This window comes from Rhinopithecus roxellana, chromosome 13, assembly GCF_007565055.1.
Source record: "Rhinopithecus roxellana isolate Shanxi Qingling chromosome 13, ASM756505v1, whole genome shotgun sequence".
Lineage (NCBI taxonomy): Eukaryota > Metazoa > Chordata > Mammalia > Primates > Cercopithecidae > Rhinopithecus > Rhinopithecus roxellana.
This window is the reverse complement of record NC_044561.1, coordinates 290178-317081: the sequence shown is the minus strand read 5'-3', so window position 1 is coordinate 317081 and position 26904 is coordinate 290178. Positions and strand designations below refer to the sequence as shown.

General features: G+C 42.0%; 1 protein-coding gene across 2 annotated transcripts in view; it reads right to left on the bottom strand.

The window, feature by feature from the left end:
* SLC25A17 (solute carrier family 25 member 17) overlaps positions 1-26904 on the bottom strand; it is a 47807-nt gene that overhangs the window by 6253 nt on the left and 14650 nt on the right. Inside the window, exons 2-8 of one of the 2 annotated variants that reach the window (XM_030913936.1) lie at positions 22770-22833; positions 18449-18509; positions 13059-13125; positions 10752-10903; positions 4495-4611; positions 2697-2842; positions 2509-2604 (exon numbers count right to left, since the gene is read on the bottom strand). In XM_030913936.1, the coding sequence (XP_030769796.1) occupies positions 2509-2604; positions 2697-2842; positions 4495-4611; positions 10752-10903; positions 13059-13125; positions 18449-18509; positions 22770-22784 (654 nt within the window). In that variant the 5' untranslated portion in view covers positions 22785-22833. The remainder of the gene's footprint in view (positions 1-2508; positions 2605-2696; positions 2843-4494; positions 4612-10751; positions 10904-13058; positions 13126-18448; positions 18510-22769; positions 22834-26904) is intronic. The other variant, XM_010378121.2, reaches the window with a different exon arrangement.

Below are 26904 nucleotides of genomic sequence, written 5' to 3'. Positions count from 1 at the left end.
ATTTTGCATTTTTAGTAGATACGGGGTTTCACTGTGTTAGCCAGGATGGTCTCGATCTCCTGACCTTGTGATCCGCCCATCTCGGCCTCCCAAAGTGCTGGGATTACAGGCTTGAGCCACCGCGCCTGGCCATAACTTCCACTTCTTTAGGAAATTCTGAGAAACGAATCATTTAGGACCTCTGTAGTCTAAGCTCTTCACATTATGTGTTTACATTATAAAAGTGTTAAAATACATTTACAAGGATGCTACTGAATTCCCTTATATTAAGTACCAATTTTAAAATAATACATTAGTAAAAATGCTTTTAACAGAAAGTACTAATTTTTCTGAACTGGAATACTCTCACTAACACCCCTATTTTATCTAGCAACAAGTCTTTTGAAATTTTTCTCCAAAACAGATCTTTAATCTGTCCTCATCCTACCCCTCTCCTCTTTAGTGCCGCCACCACGGTCCAGGCCACCATCCTCTCTCGCCTGTATTACTGAAATGGCCTCCTACTAGATTGCCCCTGGCTTTCTCTCTTAGCTTTCTGACCAGTTCACCACATCATAGCCACAACAATCTTCTCCAATTGTAAATCACAGCACATATTCCCCAGCTTAAAGCCCTTCCTATCACATATTCTTAGCTTAAAGTGCTAAGGATAAAAATCCACATTCCTCACCTACGGTTTCCCTGCTACTCTTGTAATCTCACTCTGAGCCACTCTACTGCCATAGTGGCCTTCTTTCAGTCCCTAGGATGCACCAAATTCTTAGTACATTGATATGGTTTGGCTGGGTCCCCATCCAAATCTCACCTTGAATTGTAATAATCCCCACATGTCAAGGGCAGGGCCAGGTGGAGATAACTGAATTATGGGGGCGGTTTCCCCTATACTGTTCTTGTGGTAGTAAGTCTCACAAGATCTGATGGTTTTATAGGAGGAGTTCCCCCTGCACTTGTCCGTGCTGCAGCCATGTGAAGAAGGACATGTTTGTTTCCCCTTCTGCCATGATTGTAAGTTTTCTGAGGCCCCCCAGCCATGCTGAAACGTGAGTCAATTAAATCTCTTTCCTTTACAAATTACCCAGTCTCAGGCAGTCCTTTAGAGCAGCATGAGAATAGACTAATACACACATCATGCTCCCCCTGCCTGGAATGCACTTTCCTCCACTGTGCCTGGCTAGGGCCTTACCCTCCTTTGCATCTTGATTTAAACATCCCTTCTCAAAGAAGCCCACCTCCAATCATGCTATCTAAGAAGATCCCCACCATGCCCCTCTCCAGTAAATAATTTCCTTTATAGCTCTTTTTTCAATTTGTAATTACCTATTTATTTTGTTTGTTTATCTGTTCATTCTATCTTCCACTAGCTCCATGAGGACAGGGATTATGACTTTTATTTACCACTGCACGCCCAGTTCCTCCCACAATGTGGGTGCTTAGTAAATATTTGAACAGATAAATAACTGAATGAATTAAAAAACAGAAATTTGAGAGTGCTTCAGAAAAGCTAAATCATTCATTCCTCCTGAGTGAACTAAAGGAATCAGCTCTGACTTTGTAAAGGATAATCCCCCCTGGGGCACCAAACCAATGAACTTGAATGAGAAGGAAGCAAAGTTATGCTTTCCTGAGGTCTTTTCTTTTTTTTTTCTTTTTTGAGATGGAGTCTCGCTCTGTCGCCCAGGCTGGAGTGCAGTGGCCGGATCTCAGCTCACTGCAAGCTCCGCCTCCTGGGTTTATGCCATTCTCCTGTCTCAGCCTCCTGAGTAGCTGGGACTACAGGCGCCCACCACCTTGCCCGGCTAGTTTTTTGTATTTTTAGTAGAGACGGGGTTTCACCGTGTTAGCCAGGATGGTCTCGATCTCCTGACCTCGTGATCCACCCGTCTCAGCCTCCCAAAGTGCTGGGATTACAGGCTTGAGCCACTGCGCCCGGCCTCCCTGAGGTCTTTAAAGAACTTGTCTCCACACTTGTGTTTTCTGAGACATTATGTTACCTAAGAAATCACAAATGCAAACTTCATTCTAAACCAATGACAGCCAGCCTAGTTAAGCAGAATATCAAATGAAAAAATGGGGGCCAGGTACAATGGTTCATGCCTATAATCCCAGCACTTTGGAAGGCCAACGCAGGAGGATCACTTGAGTCCAGGACTTTGAGACAAGCCTGGAAAACATGGTGAGACCCCATCTTCAGAAAAAAAAATTTTTAATTAGCTGGACAAGGTGGTGTATGCCTGTAGTCTCAGCTACTTGGGCGGCTGAGGCAGAAGGACTGCTTGCGCCTAGGAGGTCGAGGCTATAGAGACCCACGTTGCACCACAGTACTCCAGCCTGGGTGACAGAGGGAGATCCTGTCTCAAAAAAAGAAAAGAAAAGAAAAAAAAAATGGACAGGGAATACTCTGGCATACCAACTAACTGCTTTATTGCTTTATTAACACTGTTTTAAATCAAGAGACCACATATATTAGAATGCTGTTTGACTAGACGCGAAAAGAACCGCAGCACTCACCCTCAGAACTGACTGTACCGTCTGCATGGGATACGTGAGCGTGGTGGCAATCGCTTTGGCTACTGCACCAATGATGAACACATCCAAGGAAGAAAGCTAGAAAGCAAAGAAAGAACAAAACATATCAACGAAGTCAACAAGAAGGTGTCAGAGAGAATTACTTTACTGCTTTCAAAATCAGGGATTACCTTCATCCGTTTCTTTAAAAGCTGCCGTTTTAAACCTTCATAGAACATGAACTGGATGGCAGGATTGAAGACCAACAGCAATGAGGGAAATGTGCCATTCCATAAAGCCGAGATTCCTTCATCTCGAATGATCTGATGAAAAGCATCTAAACAAGAAATCAGGGACTTGTGAAAAGCATGATGACAATCCCCCAACTAGAGAAGACAACATGAATTCCGTTCAAAGCTACCCAGAACACAAACCATACTGGTTCTATAAAGATTTCCTTCTGGCAGCTGGGTACAATGGCTCACGCCTGTAGTCCCAGCACTTTGGGAAGCTGAGGCGGGTGGATCACGAGGTCAGGAGTTCGAGACCAGTCTGGCCAGCATGGTGAATCCCTGTCTCTACTAAAAATACAAAAATCAGCCAGGTGTGGTGGCACACGCCTGTAATCCCAGCTACTTGGGAGGCTGAGGCAGGAGAATTGCTTGAACCCAGGAGGCAGAGGTTGTGGTGAGCCAAGATTGTACCACTGTACTCCAGCCTGGGTGACAGAGCAAGACTCCGTTTCAAGAAAAAAAAAAAAACAAGATGTATTTCTTGCAATGATAGTTTGGGGGCAAGTTTATCAGTTAATTACTTTTTGATAATCAGACACTGACAGTCACCAAGTTATTGAGAGACCAACTTCAATCACAGGCAACTGTTCCTGACGATCCGGAGTTAGAACGTCCAATTCTCCTAAGTCATTATCAGCATCACTGGGAATTCTGGATTATACAGAACTGTGAACTGAGCCCACATCTTTCACAAAAAAGTCCAGTACAAGAAAAGATAAGATCGTTTCCTGGAGTTTATTATACAGGATTTGACTTTTAAAAACCACTATTTCACTACAAAGATTGATGTATGGGAAAGGAGAACCTGGCAGTGTCGTACTATTGAAAGGCAGCTCAAAGATACCAGATACCAATCTGGTGTCTATCCAAAGACAACACTAGAATAAAAAAGTATAGATTATTCTTCAAAAATATTCATCCCCTCTCACTGATACTCCTTGGGAGCTGCATACTTCTCTACCCCTGGTCTTGGGCTTAGCTATGTGATGTGCTTTGGCCACTGGGATGTCAGCAGACAAGGTGCCAACAGGGTTGAAAGGTGTTTATACTGTTGGGTGTGTCCTCTTGACCTTTTGCTATCACAATGAGAAGAATATGCTCATGCTCGTCCCAGAAAGAGGAGAGACATGTGAACTGAGACTGTTAGGCTAGGCTCAGCCTAGATGAGCCAAATCCACGTCAATCCACAGACACGTGTTAAAAAAAAAAAAATGTTATTGATGAATGCCGAGATGTGAGGTTGTCTGTTATGTAGCTATTTTTTTTTAAATTATACTTCAAGTTCTAGGGTACATGTGCACAACATGCAGGTTTGTTACATATAGATACATGTGCCATATTGGCATGCTGCACCCATTAACTCGTCATTTACATTAGGTAAAAGCAATGGCAACAAAAGCCAAAATAGACAAATGGGATCTAATTAAACTAAAGAGCTTCTGCACAGCAAAAGAAACTACCATCAGTGTGAACAGGCAACCTACAGAATGGGAGACAATTTTTGCAATCTACCCATCTGACAAAGGGCTAATATCCAGAATCTACAGAGAACTCAAACAAATTTACAAGAAAAAAATCAAACAACCCCATCAAAAAGCGGGCAAAGGATACGTTATGTAGCTTTATATGGCAACATATTCCAGATACAAAGAAGAAAGAAAACCCTGAAACAGGAGTTCCACGAAGAGATACTTACCAATGATACCTCTGTAGTTCGTTGGTACAATGTCTTCATTCCTGAATTTTGCCCCCTGCAGCTTCAGTCTGGTGTTTACCACCCAGAGTGGAGTTGTTAGCAACACGTTAACTACTCCTTTAACAAGAAAGATGAAGAGAAAAAGGGAAAGCAAAATGTCAGCTTTTAAGCTTTGCTGTTTTAAAGCTACATACTAATATTCCATTTATATCTCTGTCACTGACCTCTTAGGAGACCTAAGGTAAGGTGTCTCTTTGTGCCAGGATACAACACAAGCCACTACTGTTAGAAGCGATTTGGAAGCTTTGCTGATAGCAAAATGGCTGGCGGCAGCACCTCTCCAGATGAAGAGCAACAAGTTCCCTCATTTGTACAATATGCAATCTATATGTCAATTTACATACCATTCAGATTAGCAATTGTGATACAGTCATAGCTTTAAATATAATTTTAACGTAACAGCTTTAGAGATGGGAGTGGCTTATAGCTAACATGCTAAGTCCATAACAGTATCAGATAAAACACACAATTTACAACTCTTACTTAAGTAGTTCACATGGTTTGAAGTGAGTATGGATCTGGTACAATGAGTGACAGGGGTGGGACAGGAAGTGGTGACATTTAAAAATGCCTTCACAGAGACAGTTCACTGAAGAGTTCCTCATTGCTTAGAGAATTAGGATAGGCAGGCAGCAAGCATCAGTTAAGTGTCACAAAACACCTGAAACAGTTCCACAAGCATCATGATCCTTACAAGCTTAAAGACGGGGATCTTGGCCCCCCAAGGTTGCCTCAGAGTAGAACAATACAATGAGCCAGGTGCTTCTTTTTTGAAAATACATGATCCCAATTTAACACCATCTTGAGATATTAAAATATTCCTCACCAGTCCTGAAATGATTAAAAAAAAAATACCAGATAGAATTGTAACAAAGTGCCTGACACATGGTATAGACTTTATAAATAAATATTTGTTAAATAAATAGTGGAACAAATGAAGCAAGGAACAAACTCAGTAAAAAAGCACACATCCAGCTCTCTGGCTCTACTCAAGATCTGAAGAACCAAGAGAAAAGATCCTAAGGAAGAGAAGTCTTTTACTAAAATTCATTTCAAGACAATTGAAGAAATAAAGTTTTGATTTAAGAATCTCAAAATATTATATATAGGAAATACAGTCTAACCAAGGATAAACTTGACAAAACAGCCAAGAGATTCAAATTCAATTTTTTCATTGGTTGCATACAGTTGTTAAAAGATATTTTGCTGCCTGTCTCTAAGGAGCATTATGAGAGCACATTTCTCAAAATAAAAGACATCACCTAATAATTTTATCAGTCATATTTGTTATATTTTTATAGATTCACATAACATTAAGAAGTCATCTTTAGTTATAATTTAAAATATTCATACATTGTCTAATACATACATAATCTAAAAAGCCTTAGTTACAGAGTCTTGCTAGTCTCATTTTTTCAAAAGCACCCATGCCCCAGAGGCCATTATAGAAGGATATTAACACATTCCTATTTGCCTAGATTTTAGAACATATTCCTATTCAATGCAATGCACACTTCACTTAACAGAGAAAAACTAACAGTCAGAAAAACCAGACTAGAAAGTGCTATTGAGCAGTCTACTACATTTGTTTTAAGAGAAAAGGAGGACAGGAGAGCTCAGGAACAGAGATCACAAGCTTCCACAGATACGGTAGAAAGGCAAAGTGCACCCACCTTTCTAAACAAGTGAAATATGCTGCCTGTTAAATAAATTCTTTAGAAATCAAAATTTTCTTCATGTAAGAGGTAGGCACATACAAAAACACTTAGGGGGCAATGCAACTAAGATAAAGATCTAACCATTCTTTAAAATTCTGCTTTCACACCCAGTGTGGTGGCTCATGCCTGTAATCTCAGCACTTTGAGAGGCCGATGTGGGAGGATCCCTTGAGCCCAGAAGTTCAATAGCAGCTTGGGCAACAGAGGGAGACTCCATCTCTAAAAAAAATATTAAAAATTAGCCAGGCATGGTGGCACACTCCTGTGGTTCCAGCTACTCAAGAGGCTGAAGTGGGAAGATCGCCTCAGCCCAGGAGGTTGAGGCTGCAGTGAGCTGTGATCGTGCCACTGCACTCCAGAGCCCGGACAACAGAGTGAGACCTTTTCTTATTAAAAAAAACAAAAACAAAAACAAAACTGCTTTCCTATCCCCATTATTAACACAAGCAGAAAAACTAAAAGGATTCTTCTAAAGGACAACCTCAAGTACAAAAATGAACTACATTACTTAAATAACGGATTATAAAGTCCTTGTAAGAACATTTGGTATTTCAAAGCTTTTTATCTGAGAAGTTCAAGTACTTTTTTCACCCTCTAAGTCAAAATAAATGGAGGAGTACTTTTTAACCACTATAATTTTATGAGTTCTGAGAGAAGCTACTCAAAATACTTGGGAATCCAAAACTTTACTAAAACTTGCAACCTGCATCATCAAGCAAAGGTCAGCATTCCACTGAGAGAAGCATGCCACAAACCTTTCATGAGTACCAATTCCAACTCCTGACAGGCCCAAAGGATAAAGAAAATTGTCTGCTTTTTTATAAGCCCGTGTAACTCTTCTGCCAGTTCCGGCCGGGCGCGTTGGCTCCCGCCTGGAATTCCAGCACTTTGGGAGGCTGAGGCGGGTGGATCACGAGGTCAGGAGTTAGAGACCAGCCTGGCCAACATGGTGAAACCCCGTCTCTACTAAAAATACAAAAATTAGCAGGGCATGGTGGCGGGTGCCTGTAATCCCAGCTACTCGGAAGGCTGAGGCAGGAGAATCGCTTGAACCCGGGTGGCGGAGGTTGCAGTGAGCCGAGATTGCGCCACTGGACTCCAGCATGGGCGACAGAGCGAGACTCCATCTCAAAACAAACAAACAAACAAACAAACAAAAAGAAAAATCTTCTGCCAGTTCCAAGCTGTGGGTGCTACTTCAGTCTAAAGTGGGCATACAAATTAATACTTTACCTACCAAAGGGCAGAACACTGGGTTTTTTTCTAATTCTAATGTCTATAATTCTATTTTCTTTCTTTCTTTTATGTAACAAATCATTTACAAGAAAGAATAAACCAAAATTAAGAGATGAAGAACAGTAATTGAACACACTGAAATTATTCACTAAATCAAGGAACAATCAGAACACAGCTATTTACTCCTGAAATCTTGAAAATAGTTTTATCAGCAGTGAGTCTCCTTTATTATGGAGAGAAAACACAAGCGAAGTATGCTAATTGGGTATGCACTTCCGGGAAATACGTGCAACGACCATAGATATAAGAAAATGGCAAAGGCCGGGCGCGGTGGCTCAAGCCTGTAATCCCAGCACTTTGGGAGGCCGAGACGGGCGGATCACGAGGTCAGGAGATCGAGACCATCCTGGCTAACACGGTGAAACCCCGTCTCTACTAAAAAATACAAAAAAACTAGCCGGGCGAGGTGGCGGGCGCCTGCAGTCCCAGCTACTCAGGAGGCTGAGGCAGGAGAATGGCGTAAACCCGGGAGGCGGAGCTTGCAGTGAGCTGAGATCCGGCCACTGCACTCCAGCCTGGGTGACAGAGCGAAACTCCGTCTCAAAAAAAAAAAAAAAAAGAAAGAAAGAAAATGGCAAAACAAAGGCACAAATCTAACAAATCTCACTTGACTCCGTAGGAAGGAATGAAGCTTTACACACAACAGGAACAAACCTGTCTTGCCAGATTTAAGGCCAGAGGGCAAGAAATGCATTTTTAACTATCACAACAATGATAATACCTTTGGCATTCAGTAAGAGTTTATTGGTAAAAATTCCAATTTCATAAAAATGAGTGTCTCTTCACTTATCTGTTAAGGTTCTGTTCCCAAATTATTCCCCAGGATATTAAGCTTTATAGGCTGTTTTTTTTTTGGGAAAATACAACAAATAATAAATTTCTAAGTTTCAAGAAGAATTTGAAGAACAATGCTGTTCCTAGTTCTCCTTAGAGATGATACAACTCATTTCTGCAGTGATTATAATACAGCAGGAAGAGAGAAAGCTGTTATAATTTTATAAAAATATGTACATATTAAGACATAAAAACTTGTTATGAAGAGAAGTTTAAAACTCACAAAAGTAATTTTCAAGGAACTCCCAACCTTCAGAAAAAGAGAAGACCTACAATCAGAGAATCTCACAATTACAAAGGATTGTAAAATTCTTTTTTTTTTTTTTTTTTTTTTTTGAGACGGAGTCTCACTCTGTCGCCCAGGCTGGAGTGCAGTGGCCGGATCTCGGCTCACTGCAAGCTCCGTCTCCCGGGTTAACGCCATTCTCCTGCCTCAGCCTCCCCAGTAGCTGGGACTACAGGCGCCCGCCACCTCGCCCGGCTAGTTTTTTTGTATTTTTTAGTAGAGACGGGGTTTCACCGTGTTAGCCAGGATGGTCTCGATCTCCTGACCTCGTGATCCGCCCGTCTCGGCCTCCCAAAGTGCTGGGATTACAGGTGTGAGCCACTGCGCCCGGCGAGTTATAATCTTTCAAATGCAAATACATATAAACCAATCTAAAGTGATTAAAATCAAGGTATTACAAATAACTGGTCTCAAGTATAGAAGATCCCACTAGATTGCCATTTGTTGTAATTTACGTAAAAAACAAGTCTTTTTCTGTACAGGAACTATTCTAATTTTTTTTCCCCAAGCGAACAAATCTCAAACTTGAGTTCTTTGCGTCATGATACTCTTTGAAAACTACTCTCCTAGAAAGGCTGCAAAACTGCAAAGTGGGTTCATGAGGAAGACCTCAAAGGGAAGATCAGACTAGTGCAATAGTCCAGGTGAGCAATGGTAAGGCTTGATTTGGGGAAAAGGATATGGATATGGAGAAGAGGAAATGGATCCAAGAGATACTGAGGAGACAGACCAATGGTTCTGGATGGCGAAGCAGATGTGGAGCGGGTGAAGGCACGAAGAGCCTGTGATGACTCCTAGACTTCCATCCTGAGTTATTTATCCACAATTCAACCTCTCCCCACTTCTCTCTAAGCACATGGCTGGTTCCTCTGGCCACCAGCCTCCATCCTGAAGCTATCTAGGAGCCATCCAATAGTAACCTTATTAACCTAAACTCAGGGATAGTTAAAACGGGCTCATTAGGAATAACAAAAGATACTACCACTCAGGAAATTCCAATGGTTTTAGGAACTGTGCCAGGAACCAGGGACAAAGGCCACATATATTTTTTATTATACCACATACAGAAATCCTATAACTTTAAAGCAAAAAAACCTAATAACCTGATTATAAAATGGACAAAGAACCAGAACAGACATTTCTGCAAAGATAATACACAAATGGCCAACAAACATATGAAAAGATGTTCAACATCGCTAATCACCAGAGAAATGCAAATTAAAGCCACAGTGAGACATCACCTCATACCCATGAGGATAGCTACTATCATAAAACAGAAAATAAGTGTTAGCGAGGATGTGGAAAAATGGGGACTTCTGTGCACCGTTGGTGGGATTATAAACGTTACAGTGTTATGGAAAACAGTATGGAGGTCCCCGAGAAAACTGAACGGAATTTCAAATGATCCAGCAATCCCATTTCTGGGTATATATCCAAAAGAATGGAAAGCAGGCTCTCAAATAGATAGCTACACACTCATTTTCATAGCACTACTCACAATAGTGAAAAGATGGAAGCAACTTAAGTGCCCATTAACAGATGAATGGATCAACAGAATGTGATATACACATATAATGGATTCAGTCATAAAAAAGTAAGGAAGGCATAATACATGCTGTATGGCATGGATGAAAGTCAAAGACATTATACTAAGTGAAATAAGCCCGTCACAAGAAAAACAAGTAGTATATGATTCAACTGGTATCAAGTATCTAAAGCAATCAAATTCTTAGAAACTGAAAGTAGAATGGTGGTTACTAGGGGCTGAGGGAGAGGGAAAAGGGGAGTTTAATGAGAATAGAATCAGGTCTGCAATATGCAAAAGTACTGGAGATTTGTTTCACAACATTGTGAACATATTTAACACTACTGATCTTACACTTAAAATTATTAACATGGTAAATTTTATGTTACATGTTTTTTAATACAATTAAAAAAAAAAAAACCAAGTTGGAAAACTGGCTATATTCTTTGTAAGCATTACTTTGGGCTAAATAACCTCTTAGATATATAAAACCACAAGGTAAATATAAAAACATTTTATACCCAGAAAACCTTGTTACCTGCAACAAACCCAACTACCAGATCTTTTCCAGTGGTAGAACGTTGACCTTTGACCCAGACTGCTTTGAGGCTATTAAAAGTGTAGAAATAGACAAAATTGGAGCAGCAGAGACTGGAAATCACTGGAAACCACCCTCGATATGGTGCCAGGCTAGGGGAAAAACACAATAAGCAAAGTAAAGGTCATGGACAAATTAGAAATTGGCAGAGAAATCCTAGGAAGGGCTGACCATCACTCACATGGTCTCAAGCTTCACTCCTACAAGAATACAAGGGACTCCAAACTGTACACACACCTCACATTCTGAAGGATGTCCAAATCAAGGAATCTATTCTAGCACTAATGATACCAAAGAAACAACACAAAGTCTGACTGATTTATTCATTCCCTCCCTTAATTTTCTTTAGTAACGTTGGTATATAAAATTAGAGACAACTTCCTTATGGCTGTTAGTTAATAGAGTACCATTCATGTTTTATGACAGGGCAAGAACAGTTAAAATGAAGTAATTATAGAAAATAAGTACCGGAAAAAAAAAAAAAAAAAAAGATGGAATTCATAAAGGCACAGAAGCTCACAGGGTTTGGCTACAGGCCAAATCTGGGGCAATTTGAATACCAAAATAATTAAGTAATCAATTGTAAATCACTGAAAAATAGACATTTCTGAGTCTATACCAATAATAAGTAGCTAAATAAATGAAGTTCTCAAGAAGGGTAAGTCCTGCTTATAGCAGAATGCCAACACTGGTAAAACTGCCACTGTGGAGGCAATGCTGGAGTTGGAAAGTTATCATTTTGCAACTCGTGGTAAATTTAGCGGAGAAATGTTGACAAGGGGCAGGATATTTGTATTGTTTTAAAGTATCTCCACATAGACTGCTTACAGTTACAAGAGAAGAAAAAAGTAATCGCACAGTGGCCAAATCAAATTTAAGAAATCATAATTAGCGGCCGGGCGCGGTGGCTCAAGCCTGTAATCCCAGCACTTTGGGAGGCCGAGACGGGTGGATCACGAGGTCAGGAGATCGAGACCATCCTGGCTAACATGGTGAAACCCCATCTCTACTAAAAAATACAAAAAACTAGCCGGGCGAGGTGGCGGGCACCTGTAGTCCCAGCTACAGGGGAGGCTGAGGCAGGAGAATGGCGTAAACCCGGGAGGCGGAGCTTGCAGTGAGCCGAGATCCGGCCACTGCACTCCAGTCCGGGCAACCGAGCGAGACTCCGTCTCAAAAAAAAAAAAAAAAAGAAATCATAATTAGCTAACCAAGGGCAGGCAGGCAATATGTGAGTCAAGATGTGATACCTTGAGGACACAATATCACCTGTGCATTATTGAGGCCAAGAATGTACAACCTCAATGGAATCATGAGGAAATGTGAGGCAAACTTAAAATGAGAAACATTCTTTTTTTTTGAGACTGAGTTTCACTCTTGTTGCCCAGGCTGGCGTACAATGGCGCGATCTTGGCTCACTGCAACCTCCACCTCCTAGGTTCAAGTGATTCTCCTGCCTCAGCCTCCACAGTAGCTGGGATTATAGGCATGCACCACCATGCCCAGCTAATTTTGTATTTTTAGTAGAGATGGGGTTTCTCCATGTTGGTCAGGCTGTCTCGAACTCCTGACCTCAGGTGATCCGCCTGCCTTGGCCTCCCAAAACGCTAGGATTACAGGCGGACTGTATTCTTTAAAAGTGTCAACATCATGGGGCTAAAGGCTTTGATGTATGTAACTTACTCTCAAATAATTCAAAGAAAATTTGTGTGTGGTATGAGTAAGAAGGAGAAAAGGGAGGTGGGAGAGGGAGAGCATGAGCAAAAATGGTAAAACAAACAGGAAAAGATGTTAACAGATGAATCTGGGTAAAGCATATACTTATCTTCTTTGTACTAAGTTCAGTTTTGCAAATTTTTGTAAATTTAAAATTATTTCCAATAAAAAGCTAAAAAAAAGAAGTACATCATCTGTCTTAATGCACCTGACAGGAATGAACTAAACAACTATTTTTTTCAGTTTACTGTATATAAAACAATGCATTTTAGTTTCATGGAAGACTCCATGATCAAGAATCAAATGGCTTAAGATAAATATTGTACAAAAATAAATAAAAAGAATCAAATGCCTCACTACAGATCTTTAAGAAACTGAAAACAATTATGTACTTATAAATCAGGCAATTATAAGTTTACAACATTATAGTGCTATGAAAATAGATAGAAAGTAAGCATAACTCTACTGGAGGCACAGGAATCTCCTAACAAGTTGCTTTGTTTAACGAAGGTGAAATGAGGTAGTACTCACAGTCCTTCTTCTTTAATGATCTCCAGGAGCACCATGTGTGTAGTTTTGGATTTTCTTTTCTCATCAACTACAAGACCAAACAATGCATGTTTATTTTATTTATTAATTAATTTTTTTTTTTTTTTTTTTTTGAGACGGAGTCTCGCTCTGCCGCCCAGGCTGGAGTGCTGTGGCCAGATCTCAGCTCACTGCAAGCTCCGCCTCCCGGGTTCACGCCATTCTCCTGCCTCAGCCTCCCGAGTAGCTGGGACTACAGGCGCCCGCCACCTCGCCCGGCTAATTTTTTTGTATTTTTTTAGTAGAGACGGGGTTTCACCGTGTTAGCCAGGATGGTCTCGATCTCCTGACCTCGTGATCCGCCCGTCTCGGCCTCCCAAAGTGCTGGGATTACAGGACTTGAGCCACCGCGCCCGGCCTTTTTTTTTTTTTTTTTTTTTTTGAGACAGCGTCTCACTCTGTCACCCAGGTTGGAGGGCAGTGGCGTGATCTCAGCTCACTGCAACCTCCACCTCCTGGGTCCAAGCGATTCTCCTGTCACAGCCTCCCAAGTAGCTGGGATTACAGGTGCACACCACCATGCCCAGATAATTTTTGTATTTTAGTAGAGGTGGGGTTTTGCTATTTTGGTCAGGCTGGTCTTGAACTCCTGACCTCAGGTGATCTGCCCAACTCGGCCTCCCAAAGTGCTGGGATTATAGGCATGAGCCACTGTGCCCCATCTATTTTTTAATATTTTTAGAGACGGAGTCTCACTATGTTGCCCAGGCTGGTCTCAAACTCTTGGGCTCAAGGGATCCTCATGCCTTGGCCTCCCAAAGTGCTAGGATTACAGGCATGAGCCACCACACCTGGCCTGTGTATGTTTAAACTAAATCCTTTGAGAATTATAATTGTCAGCATCAGCAAGTTTCACTAAAATGCCATTTACCTCACCTTTGAGCTCCCTAGGTTGCCCTAGAACTAAATGATCCCCGTGTGACCATGTGCTAAATTCCCACTGCAGATCCCTTGGCCTTCATCTGTTACTCATGAACCATAAAGCAATCTAATGTAATTCCTAATTTCCAAAGGAAAAGACATGACAGAAACAATTTCTTTTCTTTTTTTTTTTTTTTTTTTTGAGACGGAGTCTCGCTCTGTTGCCCAGGCTGGAGTGCAGTGGCGCAATCTTGGCTCACTGCAAGCTCCGCCTCCTGGGTTCATGCCATTCTCCTACCTCAGCCTCCCGAGTAGCTGAGACTACAGATGCCCGCCACCACGCCCGGCTAATTTTTTGTATTTTTAGTAGAGACAGGGTTTCACTGTGTTACCAGGATGGTCTTGATCTCCTGACCTCATGATCCATCTGCCTCAGCCTCCCAAAGTGCTGGGATTACAGGCATGAGCCACCGCACCAAGCCTAATATATTTCTTGTATTTCATAAAGCTCTCTTGTTTTATTCAATTAATGTACATATTTTCTCATTTCAGCATCTTATAATGCAGAGAGGAAATAAATTACTCTCTACCTTTTACAGGAGAGGCTATAGACACAAAAGCTGGAAGGACAGATGTGGTCGGCAGCAAAGCCAGTATTAAAATTCAAGTTTCTTTTTTCTTTTTTTATTTTGAGACAGAGTCTCGCTTTGTCACCCAGGTTGGAGTGCCGTGGTGTGGTCTCGGCTCACTGCAACCTCTGCCTCCTGGGTTCAAGCTATTCTCCTGCCTTAGCCTCCTAAGTAGCTGGGATTACAGGCTCCTGCCACCATGCCCAGCTAATTTTTTTTTTTTTTTTTAGTAGAGACGGGATTTCACCATGCTGGCCAGGTTGGTCTCGAACTCCTGACCTTGGTAGCCACTCGCCTCGGCTTCCCAAAGTGCTGGGATTATAGGCATCAGCCACCATGTCCAAGCTAAAATTCAAGTTTCTTAAAGGGTTTTAGCCTTGTGTTCTGTCTCCTAATCTAAAAAATAAAAAGTCTCAAAAGGATGAGGACTGTGTTTTTCCTGGCATTCTCACTGAAAACAAAACTCACCTTAATTAACTTCAAATTTCCTACCCATACCTGAAAAGCAATTTTAGAACATAAAATATGCAAATTAACCAATTTCCTAAGAATTAAAATTGGTACCAGTATGGCTTGTGGGATGGCAAACTGGCAAACCCCTATAGAAGGCAATCTGAGGCCGGGCGTGGTGGCTCACGCCTGTAATCCCAGCACCTTGGAAGGTTGAGGCGGGTGGATCACCTGAGGTCAGGAGTTGGAGACCAGCCTGGCCAATATGGCGAAACCCCATCTTTACTGAAAATACAAACATTAGCTAGATAGGGTGACGCAAGGCTGTAATCCCAGCTACTCGGGAGGCTGAGACAGGAGAATCACGTGAATCCAGGAGGCAGAGGTTGCAGTGAGTCGAGGTTACGCCACTGCACTCCAACCTGGGCGTCAGAGAGAGACTCTGTCTCAAAAAAAAGAAGGCAATCTGGCAATAATTATCAAAATTACAAACACAATTACCCTTCAATGCAGTAATCCTACATCTGGGAATTTATCCCATAGAATTCACAGAAACAACGTGGCATAGGAACAAATCTATTCTTACATCATTTCTGTAATAACAAAAGGGTGGAAACAACCCAAGAATCTACAACGGGGAAGGGCGACACAGACTATGGTGCATTCACACCACGCAACGCCCCACGGCTGTAAGACAGACGAAGACACAGACTATGGTGCATTCATACCACGCAACGCCCCACGGCTGTAAGACAGACGAAGACACAGACTATGGTGCATTCACACCACGCAACGCCCCACAGCTGTAAGACAGACGAAGACACAGACTATGGTGCATTCACACCACGCAACGCCCCACGGCTGTAAGACAGACGAAGACACAGACTATGGTGCATTCACACCACGCAACGCCCCACGGCTGTAAGACAGACGAAGACGCTCCCAATGCGCTGATTCGGAAGGCGTCTAAAACATACTGTTAAGTGAAAAGTTCAAAGTACAGGACAGCATATAAAGTATGCTGTTTGTGTAAAAAAGAGAGAAAATTAAGACTATATATTCTTATTCGCTTGTTATCCCATAAAGAAAGTCTGCAAGGCTACTCAAGAAACTGATAAACGTTACCTGCAGTGAAGAGGAAAGGGAGACAGGGCAGACTAAGAGTGAGCATTTTCACTGCACTGTATACCTTTTTATATATTTTGCCTTTTGAATAGTATAAAATTATTTATCCAAAAACTCTAAAATTAACCAAAAATAGTAGGCATGAAGGGTTTAACCTTTGAATTACTATTCGAAGCTAATCTTACTCATCTCTTCATGCAAGTTCTGGCATAGGTTTACAATTTCAACTTGAACAAATCTGAGGAAAAAACAGGCAAGAATCACAGTGAATTGTAGAGTCCTATGAAGCTGCAAAGGCAGATTAGGACTACATGCCTACATTAGCAATGGCATTGAGTATGTGGCTCCAGTATGTTCCTGTTCTGCCTCTTCTTTTGAGACCATCTAACTCCCTCAAAAAACTCTCCACTGTGTGCCTTAAAAAAGTCATATGGCTTCTTAGAAAAGGATTGTTAACGATTCAAAATTATTAATGCAAGTCCACTCAGGTTCTTAGATTAGAAAATGGCTGAGGCAGGCCGGGCGCAGTGGCTCAAGCCTGTAATCCCAGCACTCTGGGAGGCCGAGATGGGTGGATCACAAGGTCAGGAGATCGAGACCATCCTGGCTAACACGGTGAAACCCCGTCTATACTATAAAATACAAAAAACTAGCCAGGTGAGGTGGCAGGGCGCCTCTAGTCCCAGCTACTCAGGAGGCTGAGGCAGGAGAATGGCGTGAACCCGAGAGGAGGAGCTTGCAGTGAGCTGAGATCTGGCCACTGCACTCCAGCCTGGGTGACAGAGCAAGACTCCGTCTCAAAAAAAAAAAAAAAAAAAAAAAAGAAAAGAAAATGGCTGAGGCTATGACTCATCTAGGAATGACTCTGTTAATTAGGAAACATATCTTCTGGAAAGAAAAGGAAAATAAAACTTAAAAAAAAAAAAGGAAACGATGACCAGTATTTAAAGTCAATGGTGGATCTCTATAGTTTCAGAAATCATAGATTAATTCAGAAATCACTAGACTGGGGTGGAGGTCGAGGTTAGCCAGGCCTGTATGCCCAGCCAGCCCTTCCTCCGCAGCCAACAAAAGCACGTGAGTTTTTCTTGCTGTGGCCACAGAGACATCTGATAAAGCCTTTGCCCCATGGGCACCTCTGGCTTTCCCGCCCTGACCTGCAACCTCCGCGAGGGCTGTAGAGTAAGCACTGCCTCTGCACCCCAGGAGGAGCAGCGGTCCTGAGCATCTTAGATCTGCATAGAAGGGGGCACTGCCCGTTCTCATTTCCAGGCTAAAGCCACCCCAGAGTGTGGCTTCACAGGGTATGTAGAGAAAACCGCAAGCAGCTCATCTAAGGAATGAGTTTGAAAGATCCCCGCTTAGCTCTGATAGAAATACACCTGCTCTGGAAATTCGAAGGGGCTGTTGATGTGGCCTTGATCTTTGCCTGTCTTGTCATCAGTTGTCAGCAACAACTGGGCAAAAAGCTCTGGCCAAGGTCGGAGGCAAATTGAGTCCATAGAGCTACTACAGTCCACCCTTTACCCTGGGTGTTAGAGAACTCATCTCAGACAGAGAAAGTAACATGGCCTGATGTGCACCATTGGTTCCTCGGAGCCTTTTCCCCATCTGCCTCTTTCAGATCATCGATGGGCAGAAGAAAGAGTGAAAGCTTCCTTCCCCACCGTAATCTGGAGCAGGAAGTCAAGGGGCCTCTAGAGTGGGAAAGGGGGTGGCAATTTTAGGCCCCAGTCTACCAGGTATCTATCTTCTCCCTCTTCTACAACTTATTTCAAACTTCTGAGATACAGTTTCAGCTGAAAAGCTTATTTTCTCCGTCAAAACTTGTTCCCCCTTAACCCTATCCCCCCTAAAAAAATAAAATCACACATACATTAAAAAAAGAAAAAAAAAAAAAAAAAGGAGGCTGAGTGCGGTGGCTCATGCCTGTAATCCCAGCACTTTGGGAGGCCAAGGCAGGAGATCACCTAAGATCAGGAGTTCAAGACCAGCCTGGCCAATATGGTGAAACCCCATTTCTACTAAAAAAGAGGTTCCTGTAATCCCAGCTACTTGGGAGGCTGAGGCAGGAGAATCGCTTGAACCCAGGCGGCGAAGGTTGCGGTGAGCCGAAATCACGCCATTGCACTCCAGCCTGGGCTACAAAAGTAAATCTCCGTCTAAAAAAAAAAAAAAAAAAAAAAAAAAAAGAAGAAGAAGAAAAGAAATTACTAGAGAAAACGTTTGCTTCCTGACACCAAATGAATACAAAAGATAAATACTCACCCTGAAGTCGAAGTCTAGCTGTATCCAGGGGAAAAAACACTGTCATTGCTGTCACGCTTCCCTGAAAAGTTTGAAAAAGGCCATGACAGTATCACAAACATAGTAAGTCACAACTTTTTTTTTTTTTGAGACAGGATCTTGCTCTGTCATCTAGGCTACAGTGCAGTGGCGTGGATGTGGTTTACAGCAGCCTCAAACTCTTGGGCTCAAGTGATCCTGCCTGCCACCTCAGTTTCTCAAGTAGTTGGGGTTATAAGCACATACCATCCAGGTGCACAGCACCATGTTTGGCTAATTTTTAAATTTTTCTGTAAAGATGCGGGTCTCCCTTTGTTGCCCAGGCTGGGAGTCACATTTTTTTTTTTTTTTTTTTTTTTGAGATGGAGTCTCGCTCTGTTGCCCAGGCTAGAGTGCAGTGGCGCGATCTCGGCTCACTGCAACCTCCGCCTCCCAGGTCCAAGCGATTCTTCTGCCTCAGCCTCCTGAGTAGCTGGGATTACAGGCGCCTGCCACCGCGCCAGACTAATTTTTGTATTTTTAGTAGAGATGGGGTTTCACCATGTTGGTCAGGCTCGTCTCAAACTCCTGACCTCGTGATCTACCCACCTCGGCCTCCCAAAGTGCTGAGATTACAGACGTGAGCCACTGTGCCTGGCTGGGAGTCACAACTTTTAAATGAACAAAAGTTTATTATTAGCAATGGATCAAATCAGATTTTCAGTGAACAAATGCATACAATATTTTAATCTATTAGGATTAGTAATGTTGAAGGTTCTACTATGCTTTAGTAGAAGTATTTAATTTTTCAGAAGAAAACTCCTTTCTCTCCTCTCAGACACTGAAAAAGAAAATGTATTTCCCTGCATATGACAAACTAAGGGTTTGCAACCTAGGACACATGTCAAAGATAGCAGGCAAATGGATTTTTAACCTTCTACAGGTCAGTTTCTGCTATCATGAGCACTCCCTGATAACCCCCAAAACCAAAATACCCAGTAATTAAACAGATACATACTTTTATTCTGTGCTTAATACATTCACCACAAAGTGAAAGGACATGTAAGAATCATATTGTCTTTGAAATAGTGGTTTGCTTGTGTTTTAAATTAAATAGGAACAATCTCTTTGCTAACAATTCTTTAAGCTCATCCAGGATAACACAATGACACAAATTATCAATGAAAAAAACAAGCAAACAACAGTCTTTCCACTCAGAAGGTCATATATAAAAACCACAAGCATATATTTAAGGATGAAACCTATATGCATGAAACTTCCATTTTGGTTTATGGTTCTCAACCCAGATGCATACCCACTGGTATAGCAAGTTTCAGACTGCTGATCTAATAATGGTTACAAAAAAATAACCAATGAATTAGTTAATTATTTTAGAGACAGGGTCTTGCTATGTCATCTAGGCTGCAGTGCAGTGGCAAGATCATAGTTTGCTGTAACCTTGAACACCTAGGCTCAAGCAATTTTCCTGCCTCAGCATTCCAAGTATTTAGGACTACAGATGTGTGTCAGCACACCCACAGAGTCTCACTATATTTGCCCAGGCTGACCTCAAACTCCTGGCCTCAAGTGATTCTCTGGCCTCAGCTTCCTAAAGTGTGGGAGTACTAGGTGTGAGCCACTGCACCTGGCTTCATACAATATTTTAATCATGAGGTGGAGGCTGCAGTGAGCCAAGATCGCGCCACTGTACTCCAGCCTGGGGGACAGAGCAAGACTCTGTCTCAAAAAAAAAAAAGAAAAAAAATTGAAAAAAAATTGAAAAAAGGCCAGGCACGATGGCTCATGCCTGTGATCAATCCCAGCACTACGGGAGGCCGAGGTGGGCGGATCATGTCAGGAGTTTGAGACCAGCCTGACCAACGTGGTGAAACCCCCCTGTACTAAAAATGCAAAAAAACTAGCCGGGCCCGGTGGCACATGCTTGTAATCCCAGCTACTCGGGAGGCGGAGGCAGGAGAATTGCTTGAACCAGGGAGGTGGAGGTTGCAGTGAGCTGAGATCATGTCACTGCACTCCAGCCTAGGCAAGAGAGCAAGATTCTGTCTCAAAAAAAAAAAAAAAAGTGTATATACATACACACACACACACACATAAATCAAGATAAACAGGAACTAGGTCAACTTTAATGATAAATAAGAAAATTTGGCAGGCCTATTATCAATTTAAATAGGTCAGCCTCCAAGACAAGGGAGAATATTCTAATATTTGTATTCTTCAAAACGCATATTAAATGTTACCTCTCCCTACCTATCAGCTTACAATTGGTTGTTCAGTCCTTAGGGTGCCGTAGCACTTATTTATGGCTCTTTCAGCACATATACTACAGTGAAATCCAACCCTTCTGCTAATTTGTGAGAATATTCATTCTATATCTGTGCACATCCTAGATTCTCAATTAAACATTTATTCAATTCACTGTATTTTCACTTATTTATGTTGTGATGACCCCAACATAAATGTTCTTTTCTAGTCATGATAAATGATTAAATGATATTCAATGTTTCAAGAAATGATACTCAACGACTAAATGATATTCAATGTCTCACAAAACACTGAACCCACAAAGCTTTACAAATCCTATAATCCCTGCATCCAGCATCCTTTTTCATCTTCAGGAGGCAATTTCCAAGAAAAACGGGAGCTGGAAAGTTAGAGAAAGCTTATTAAGTTTGTTACGGCTCTGGCATTGGTTTTCTATCACATGGTACTGCATTTCTTTTTTTAAGATGGAGTCTTGCTCTTGTCGCCCAGGCTGGAGGGCAATGGCAGGATTTCGGCTCACTGCAAACTCCACCTCCTGGGTTCAAGCGATTCTCCTGTCTCAGCCTCCTGAGTAGCTGGGGTTAAAGGTGCCCGCCACCATGCACGCCTGGCTAATTTTTGTATTTTTGGTAGAGAAGGGGTTTCACCATGTTGGCCAGGCTGGTCTTGAACTCCTGACCTCAGGTGATCCATCTGCCTCGGCCTCCCAAAGTGCTGGGATTACAGGTGTGAGCCACCGTGCCCGACCTGATTTGAATTTTCATATGCCAGTTCTTGAGGTAGTAATAGACCTCAATAGGTAGTGAGTCAAGATCGTGCCACTGCACTCCAGCCTGGGCAACAAGTGGGAAACTCCATCTCAAAAAAAAGAAAAACAGAAAATTCAAATGAGTAACACCAAGTAACAGTTTTATAAATTTAGTAGTACTAGAAAGACTGGATCAAGAGGGTTAGCTGAAAACCCACCACTGCCTCCTCCCTACTCCAATGATTAATAATGAGAACAGATTTATATATAAAAGGACTATATAGAAAATCAAAAACGGGTCTAATTGGTAGATGAGAATTAAAAGAATACCAGAGTGAGACATTTTAAAATTTATTTATCTATAAGTGCCATATAATAACTGTACATGTTTATGGGGTGCAGTGTGGTGTTTCAATGCATGTATACACTGTATAATGATCAAACTGGGGTAATTACCACACCCATTACTTTAAACATCATTTCTTTGTGGTGATAACATTTGAAATCTTCTAGCTATGCTGAAATAAGCACAACATTGTTATTTGCTATAATCACCATACTTTGTAATAGAACACCAGAACTTATTCATGTCTAACTTTTTCCTTTTCTTTTTTGAGACAGAGTCTTGCTCTGTCGCCCAGGCTGGAGTGCAGTGGCCCAATCTCAGCTCACTGCAAGCTCTGCCTCCTGGGTTCAAGCGATTCTCCTGCCTCAGCCTCTTCTGTAGCTGGGACTACAGGCGCCCGCCACCTCGCCCGGCTAATTTTTTGTATTTTTAGTAGAGATGGGGTTTCACCATGTTAGCCAGGATGGTCTCAATCCCCTGACCTCGTGATTCGCCCGCCTTGGCCTCCCAAAGTGCTGGGATTACAGGCGTGAACCACTGCGCCCGGCCAACTTTTTCTTTTTTAAAAGAGATGGGGTCTCCCTGTGTTGCCCAAGTTGGTCTTGAACTCCTGGGTTCAGGCAATCCTCCTGCCTCAGATTCGCAAATAGCTGGAACTGCAGCCCTGTGCCACCACCGTACCCAGCTTAAATGAAACTTTGTACCCTCTCCTGGTCCCCTTCTTCTTCGTACCATCTCTAGCCCCTGGTAACCACTATTCTACTCTCTACTTCTATAAAATCAATTTAGATTCTACTTATGAGTAAGATCATGTGGTGTTTGTTCTTCTGTGCCTGGCTTATTTCACTTAACATAATATTTATTGTCCAGGTTCATCCACGTCACCACAAATGGCAGGATTTCATTCTGTTTTACAGCTGAATAAAATTCCCATTGTGTGTACTTACATTTTTCTTATCCATTCATCTGTAGATCAGCATTGATTCCACATCTTTTCTATTGCAAATAGCACTGCAATTAACACAGATATGCAGAGGTCTCTTTGACATGCGGATTTCATTTGCTTTGAATATATACCCAGTAATGGGATTGCTGGATTATATGGTAGTTCTATTTTTAATATTTTGAGGAACCTCCATACTGTTTCCATAATGGCTGTACCAATTTACATTCCCATCAACAGTGTGCAAGTTCTTTTCTCTGTATCCTCACCAGCATTTGGCTAGTTTTTGGCCTTTTTTTTTTTTTTTTTTAATGGCTAAGTTGGAAAGTGGCTCACCATATGCTACACATTTCCACTATGTTGGATCTCACTTCTAGTTTCCAGCTGAGCCATCTGAGGTGACTGGGCAGGTCTTTTCTCTGAATGTTTCATTTCCCATAAATGAGAAAATAGGTGGAGGACCTTAGAGAGTTTTGATGCGAATAATGGCTATTAGATATCCTCAAGAGCTTTTTCTCCAGATGACATGGACACAGGCACACTGGGTTCTGCTTTCCTTATATCCCACTTCTGAGCCCAGGCCCTGTTCCTCTCACTTTCAATCCCAATTCGGGTTCCAAAGGAATAGCAAAAGGAGTCCTTTTAATAATATCTAGTGCTCCTTTGTCCTGAAATCTGGCTAAGGGAGGATTTCAGGGCCTCAGCTGGTTGAGGGAAGGTAGAGACAATCCATCCTTGCCCATCTACCCACCCAACCTTAGAGCAAGTGAGTACTTGGGGCTCTCTGGTACCTAGACATGCAAGTTCATTCTACCAGGGCCCCTGTGAAGGAATGGGATCCCTATTTTCTGTCCTTTTTATAACAGTCAATCTAATTGGGGTGCGGTGATACCCCATTGTGATTTTGACTTGCATTTCTCTAATGATTAGTGATGTTGAAGTTTTTTTTATATATCTGTTGGCCAATTCTATGTCTTCTTTTGAGAAATGTCTATTCAGAGCTTTTTTTTTCTTAATTATTTACTTGGTTTTGTTTGTTTGCTTTGTTTTGTTTTTGCTATTGAGTTGAGTTGCTTATATATTCTGGATATCAACCTCTTGTCACATGCATAGTTTGCAAATAGTTTCTCCTATTGTATAGGTTGTCTCTTCACTCAGGCCAGCCATTGTGCCAGGCCTGAAGTGTTTTACTGAGTCTGTGAGAAAAGGGTGGGATTACAGTGGACATGCAGGAGAGCCTCCAGGTCTGTGTCAACTGTGAGCATCATTTGTTGTCTTGTCAGAAAATGGTCCAAGGCCAGGTGCAGTGGCTCACCCCTGTAATCCCAGCACTTTCGGAGGTCAAGGCAGGAGGATCACTTGAGCCAGGAGTTCGAGACCAGCCTGGGCAACATAGCAAGACCCTGTCTCTATAAAAAAGGTGAAAAAAGAAAGAGAAGGAAGGAAGGAAAGAAAAAGACAATGGTTTAGAACTGCTATTCTGAAGAAAGCATTATTGGCTGGGTACAGTGGCTCACGCCTATAATCCCAGCACTTTGGGAAGCCGAGGTGGTAGATCAATTGAGGTCAGGAGTTTGAGACCAGCCTGGCTAAAACAGTGAAATTCTGTCTCTACTAAAAATACAAAAATTAGCTGGGAATAGTGCCACACACCTGTAATCCTAGTTACTTGGGAGGCTGAGGCAGGAGAATCACTTGAACCTGGGATGCAGGAGAATTGCTTGAACCAGAGGTTGCAGTGAGCTGAGTTTGTGCTACTAAACTCTACCCATGGGCAACAGAGTGAGTAAGACTTTGTCTCAAAAAAAGGTAGCAGAGGAATACAGAAGAGTAGTGGGAATGTTGCATTGTGATGAGGACTCAACCCACCATTGCTGGCTTTGAAGATGGGATAAAAAGCCACTAGCCAAGGAATGTGGCGGCCTCTAGAAGCTAAAATGGCAAGGAAATGGTTTATCCTCTAGAGCACACATGTTCAGCCTTTTAGGGATAATCCTGGGACACTGGAAGAAGAATTGTCTTGGGCCCACATATAATACACTAATACTAATGAAAGCTGATGAGTTTAAAAAAAGATCCATACATAATTTTTGTGATATCCGCTACAACAGATAAGCAAAAAAGTCCTTGCATTCAAAGGACTGGACACAGTTGCAGGCCTGGAGCCTCCAAAAAGGAACACAGCTCTGCTAACACTTCGATTTCAACTCTGTGAGACCTGCATCGGTCTGATCTATACAGATCTACAACACCTACAGATAATAAATTTGTGTTATTTATGTCTGTGGTCATTTGTTACAGCAGCAATAGAAAACTAATAATACAACAGAATTACTATTATACAAATGGTGGACACAAACCCCGGGAAGCAGAAGGAAGCCCTGGGCCAACTTTCAGGTTGACTGGCTGGGTGCCACAGTAATACCAGACAGGCAGTACCAGTCCCAGCTAGTAACTGTGAGTTGCCAAAGGTGACTTGCCAAAGGTGACTTGGAGCACCCAGTTGGAACAGGAAATTCTGTGCCCAGAAAGCTAACCATTATCATATTTTGCCAGAAACCCATTCCACCTTTTTGCTACAATCCCTGGAGGCTGGAAGCAGTAAACAGATAGGCAGAGGCAGGGGGAAAGCTGTGAAGTGGGGAGGAAACTAAAAGCTGACCAGTTTTAACCAATTAAAGGAGATTTGTTTACACACACACGTATGGATTTGTTTTAGGCTTTGTTAGAAAACATAAGTATAAATGTGAAGGTTAAATATTTAAAGTTGAAATGTAGGCTTCCATTTCCAGCAATATGGTAGCCTAGACAACATGCTACAAAATACCTAGAAATGTTGAATAAAATATATATAACAAATATCCTTTAAATGCTTAGCTGAGCTCACAAGAAAGTAAGGGAAATCCACTGGGGCCAGGAAGAAGATTAAAAACCTACAGGGTTATGAAGTCTCTTCTATTTTGGTTGTCTGAGGATTTTTTTGCCAGTCTAATTGCTCAAGGGGCTTTAAAAAAACAGGTGGAATTAACATATTATAAAATCAACCATTTTAAAGCATTCCATTCTATAAATTCATAATATTGTTCAACCACCACCAAAGTTCCAAAATATTTTCATCATCCCAAAGAAAATCTCATACCCATTAAGCAGGTACTCCCCACTTCCCCTCTTCACTCAGTTTCTGGCAGCCACTAATCTGCTTTCTGTCTCTATTCTGGATATTTACTCTAAAGGAAATCATATAACCTGTGACTTTTTGCTACTGGCTTTTCTTTTCTTGTCTTAGAGATAGGGTCTTGCTATGTTGCCCAGGCTGGAGTGCTATCTGTACCTATTCATAGGCACAATCATGGTACACTACAGCCTTGAACTCCTGGCTCAAGTGATCCTTCTGCCTCACTCTCCCAAGTAGCTATGACTACCGATGATTGCCACCACGCCCGGCCATGGCTTCTTTACACTTTTCATGCTTTCAAGGTTCACCCATCCTGTAGCACGTATAAATTCTTCATTCCTTTTTATAGCTGAGTATTCCACTGAGTGTATATGCCACATTTTATCTATTCAAAATGGTTTGGAATGAGATAGAGGTGGTGGTTGTACAACATTGTGAATATATTAAATACCACTGAACTATACTTGAAATAATTTTATGTTGTATGAATTATATCTCAATTAAAAAAATTTAATCCTCGGCCGGGCGCGGTGGCTCAAGCCTGTAATCCCAGCACTTTGGGAGGCCGAGACGGGCGGATCACGAGGTCAGGAGATCGAGACCATCCTGGCTAACACGGTGAAACCCCGTCTCTACTAAAAAATACAAAAAAACTAGCCGGGCGAGGTGGCGGGCGCCTGTAATCCCAGCTACTCGGGAGGCTGAGGCAGGAGAATGGCGTAAACCCGGGAGGCGGAGCTGGCAGTGAGCTGAGATCCGGCCACTGGACTCCAGCCTGGGCGACAGAGCGAGACTCTGTCTCAAAAAAAAAAAAAAAAAAAAAAAAAAAATTTAATCCTCACAACAACCCAATGAAGCAGGCACTATCATTCTCTTTATTTTACAAACGAGGAAGCAGATGCCCAAAGGTACAGCAATTTTCCTAAAGTCAGATAGTTTGTGACAGAATCAGTATTTGAACACA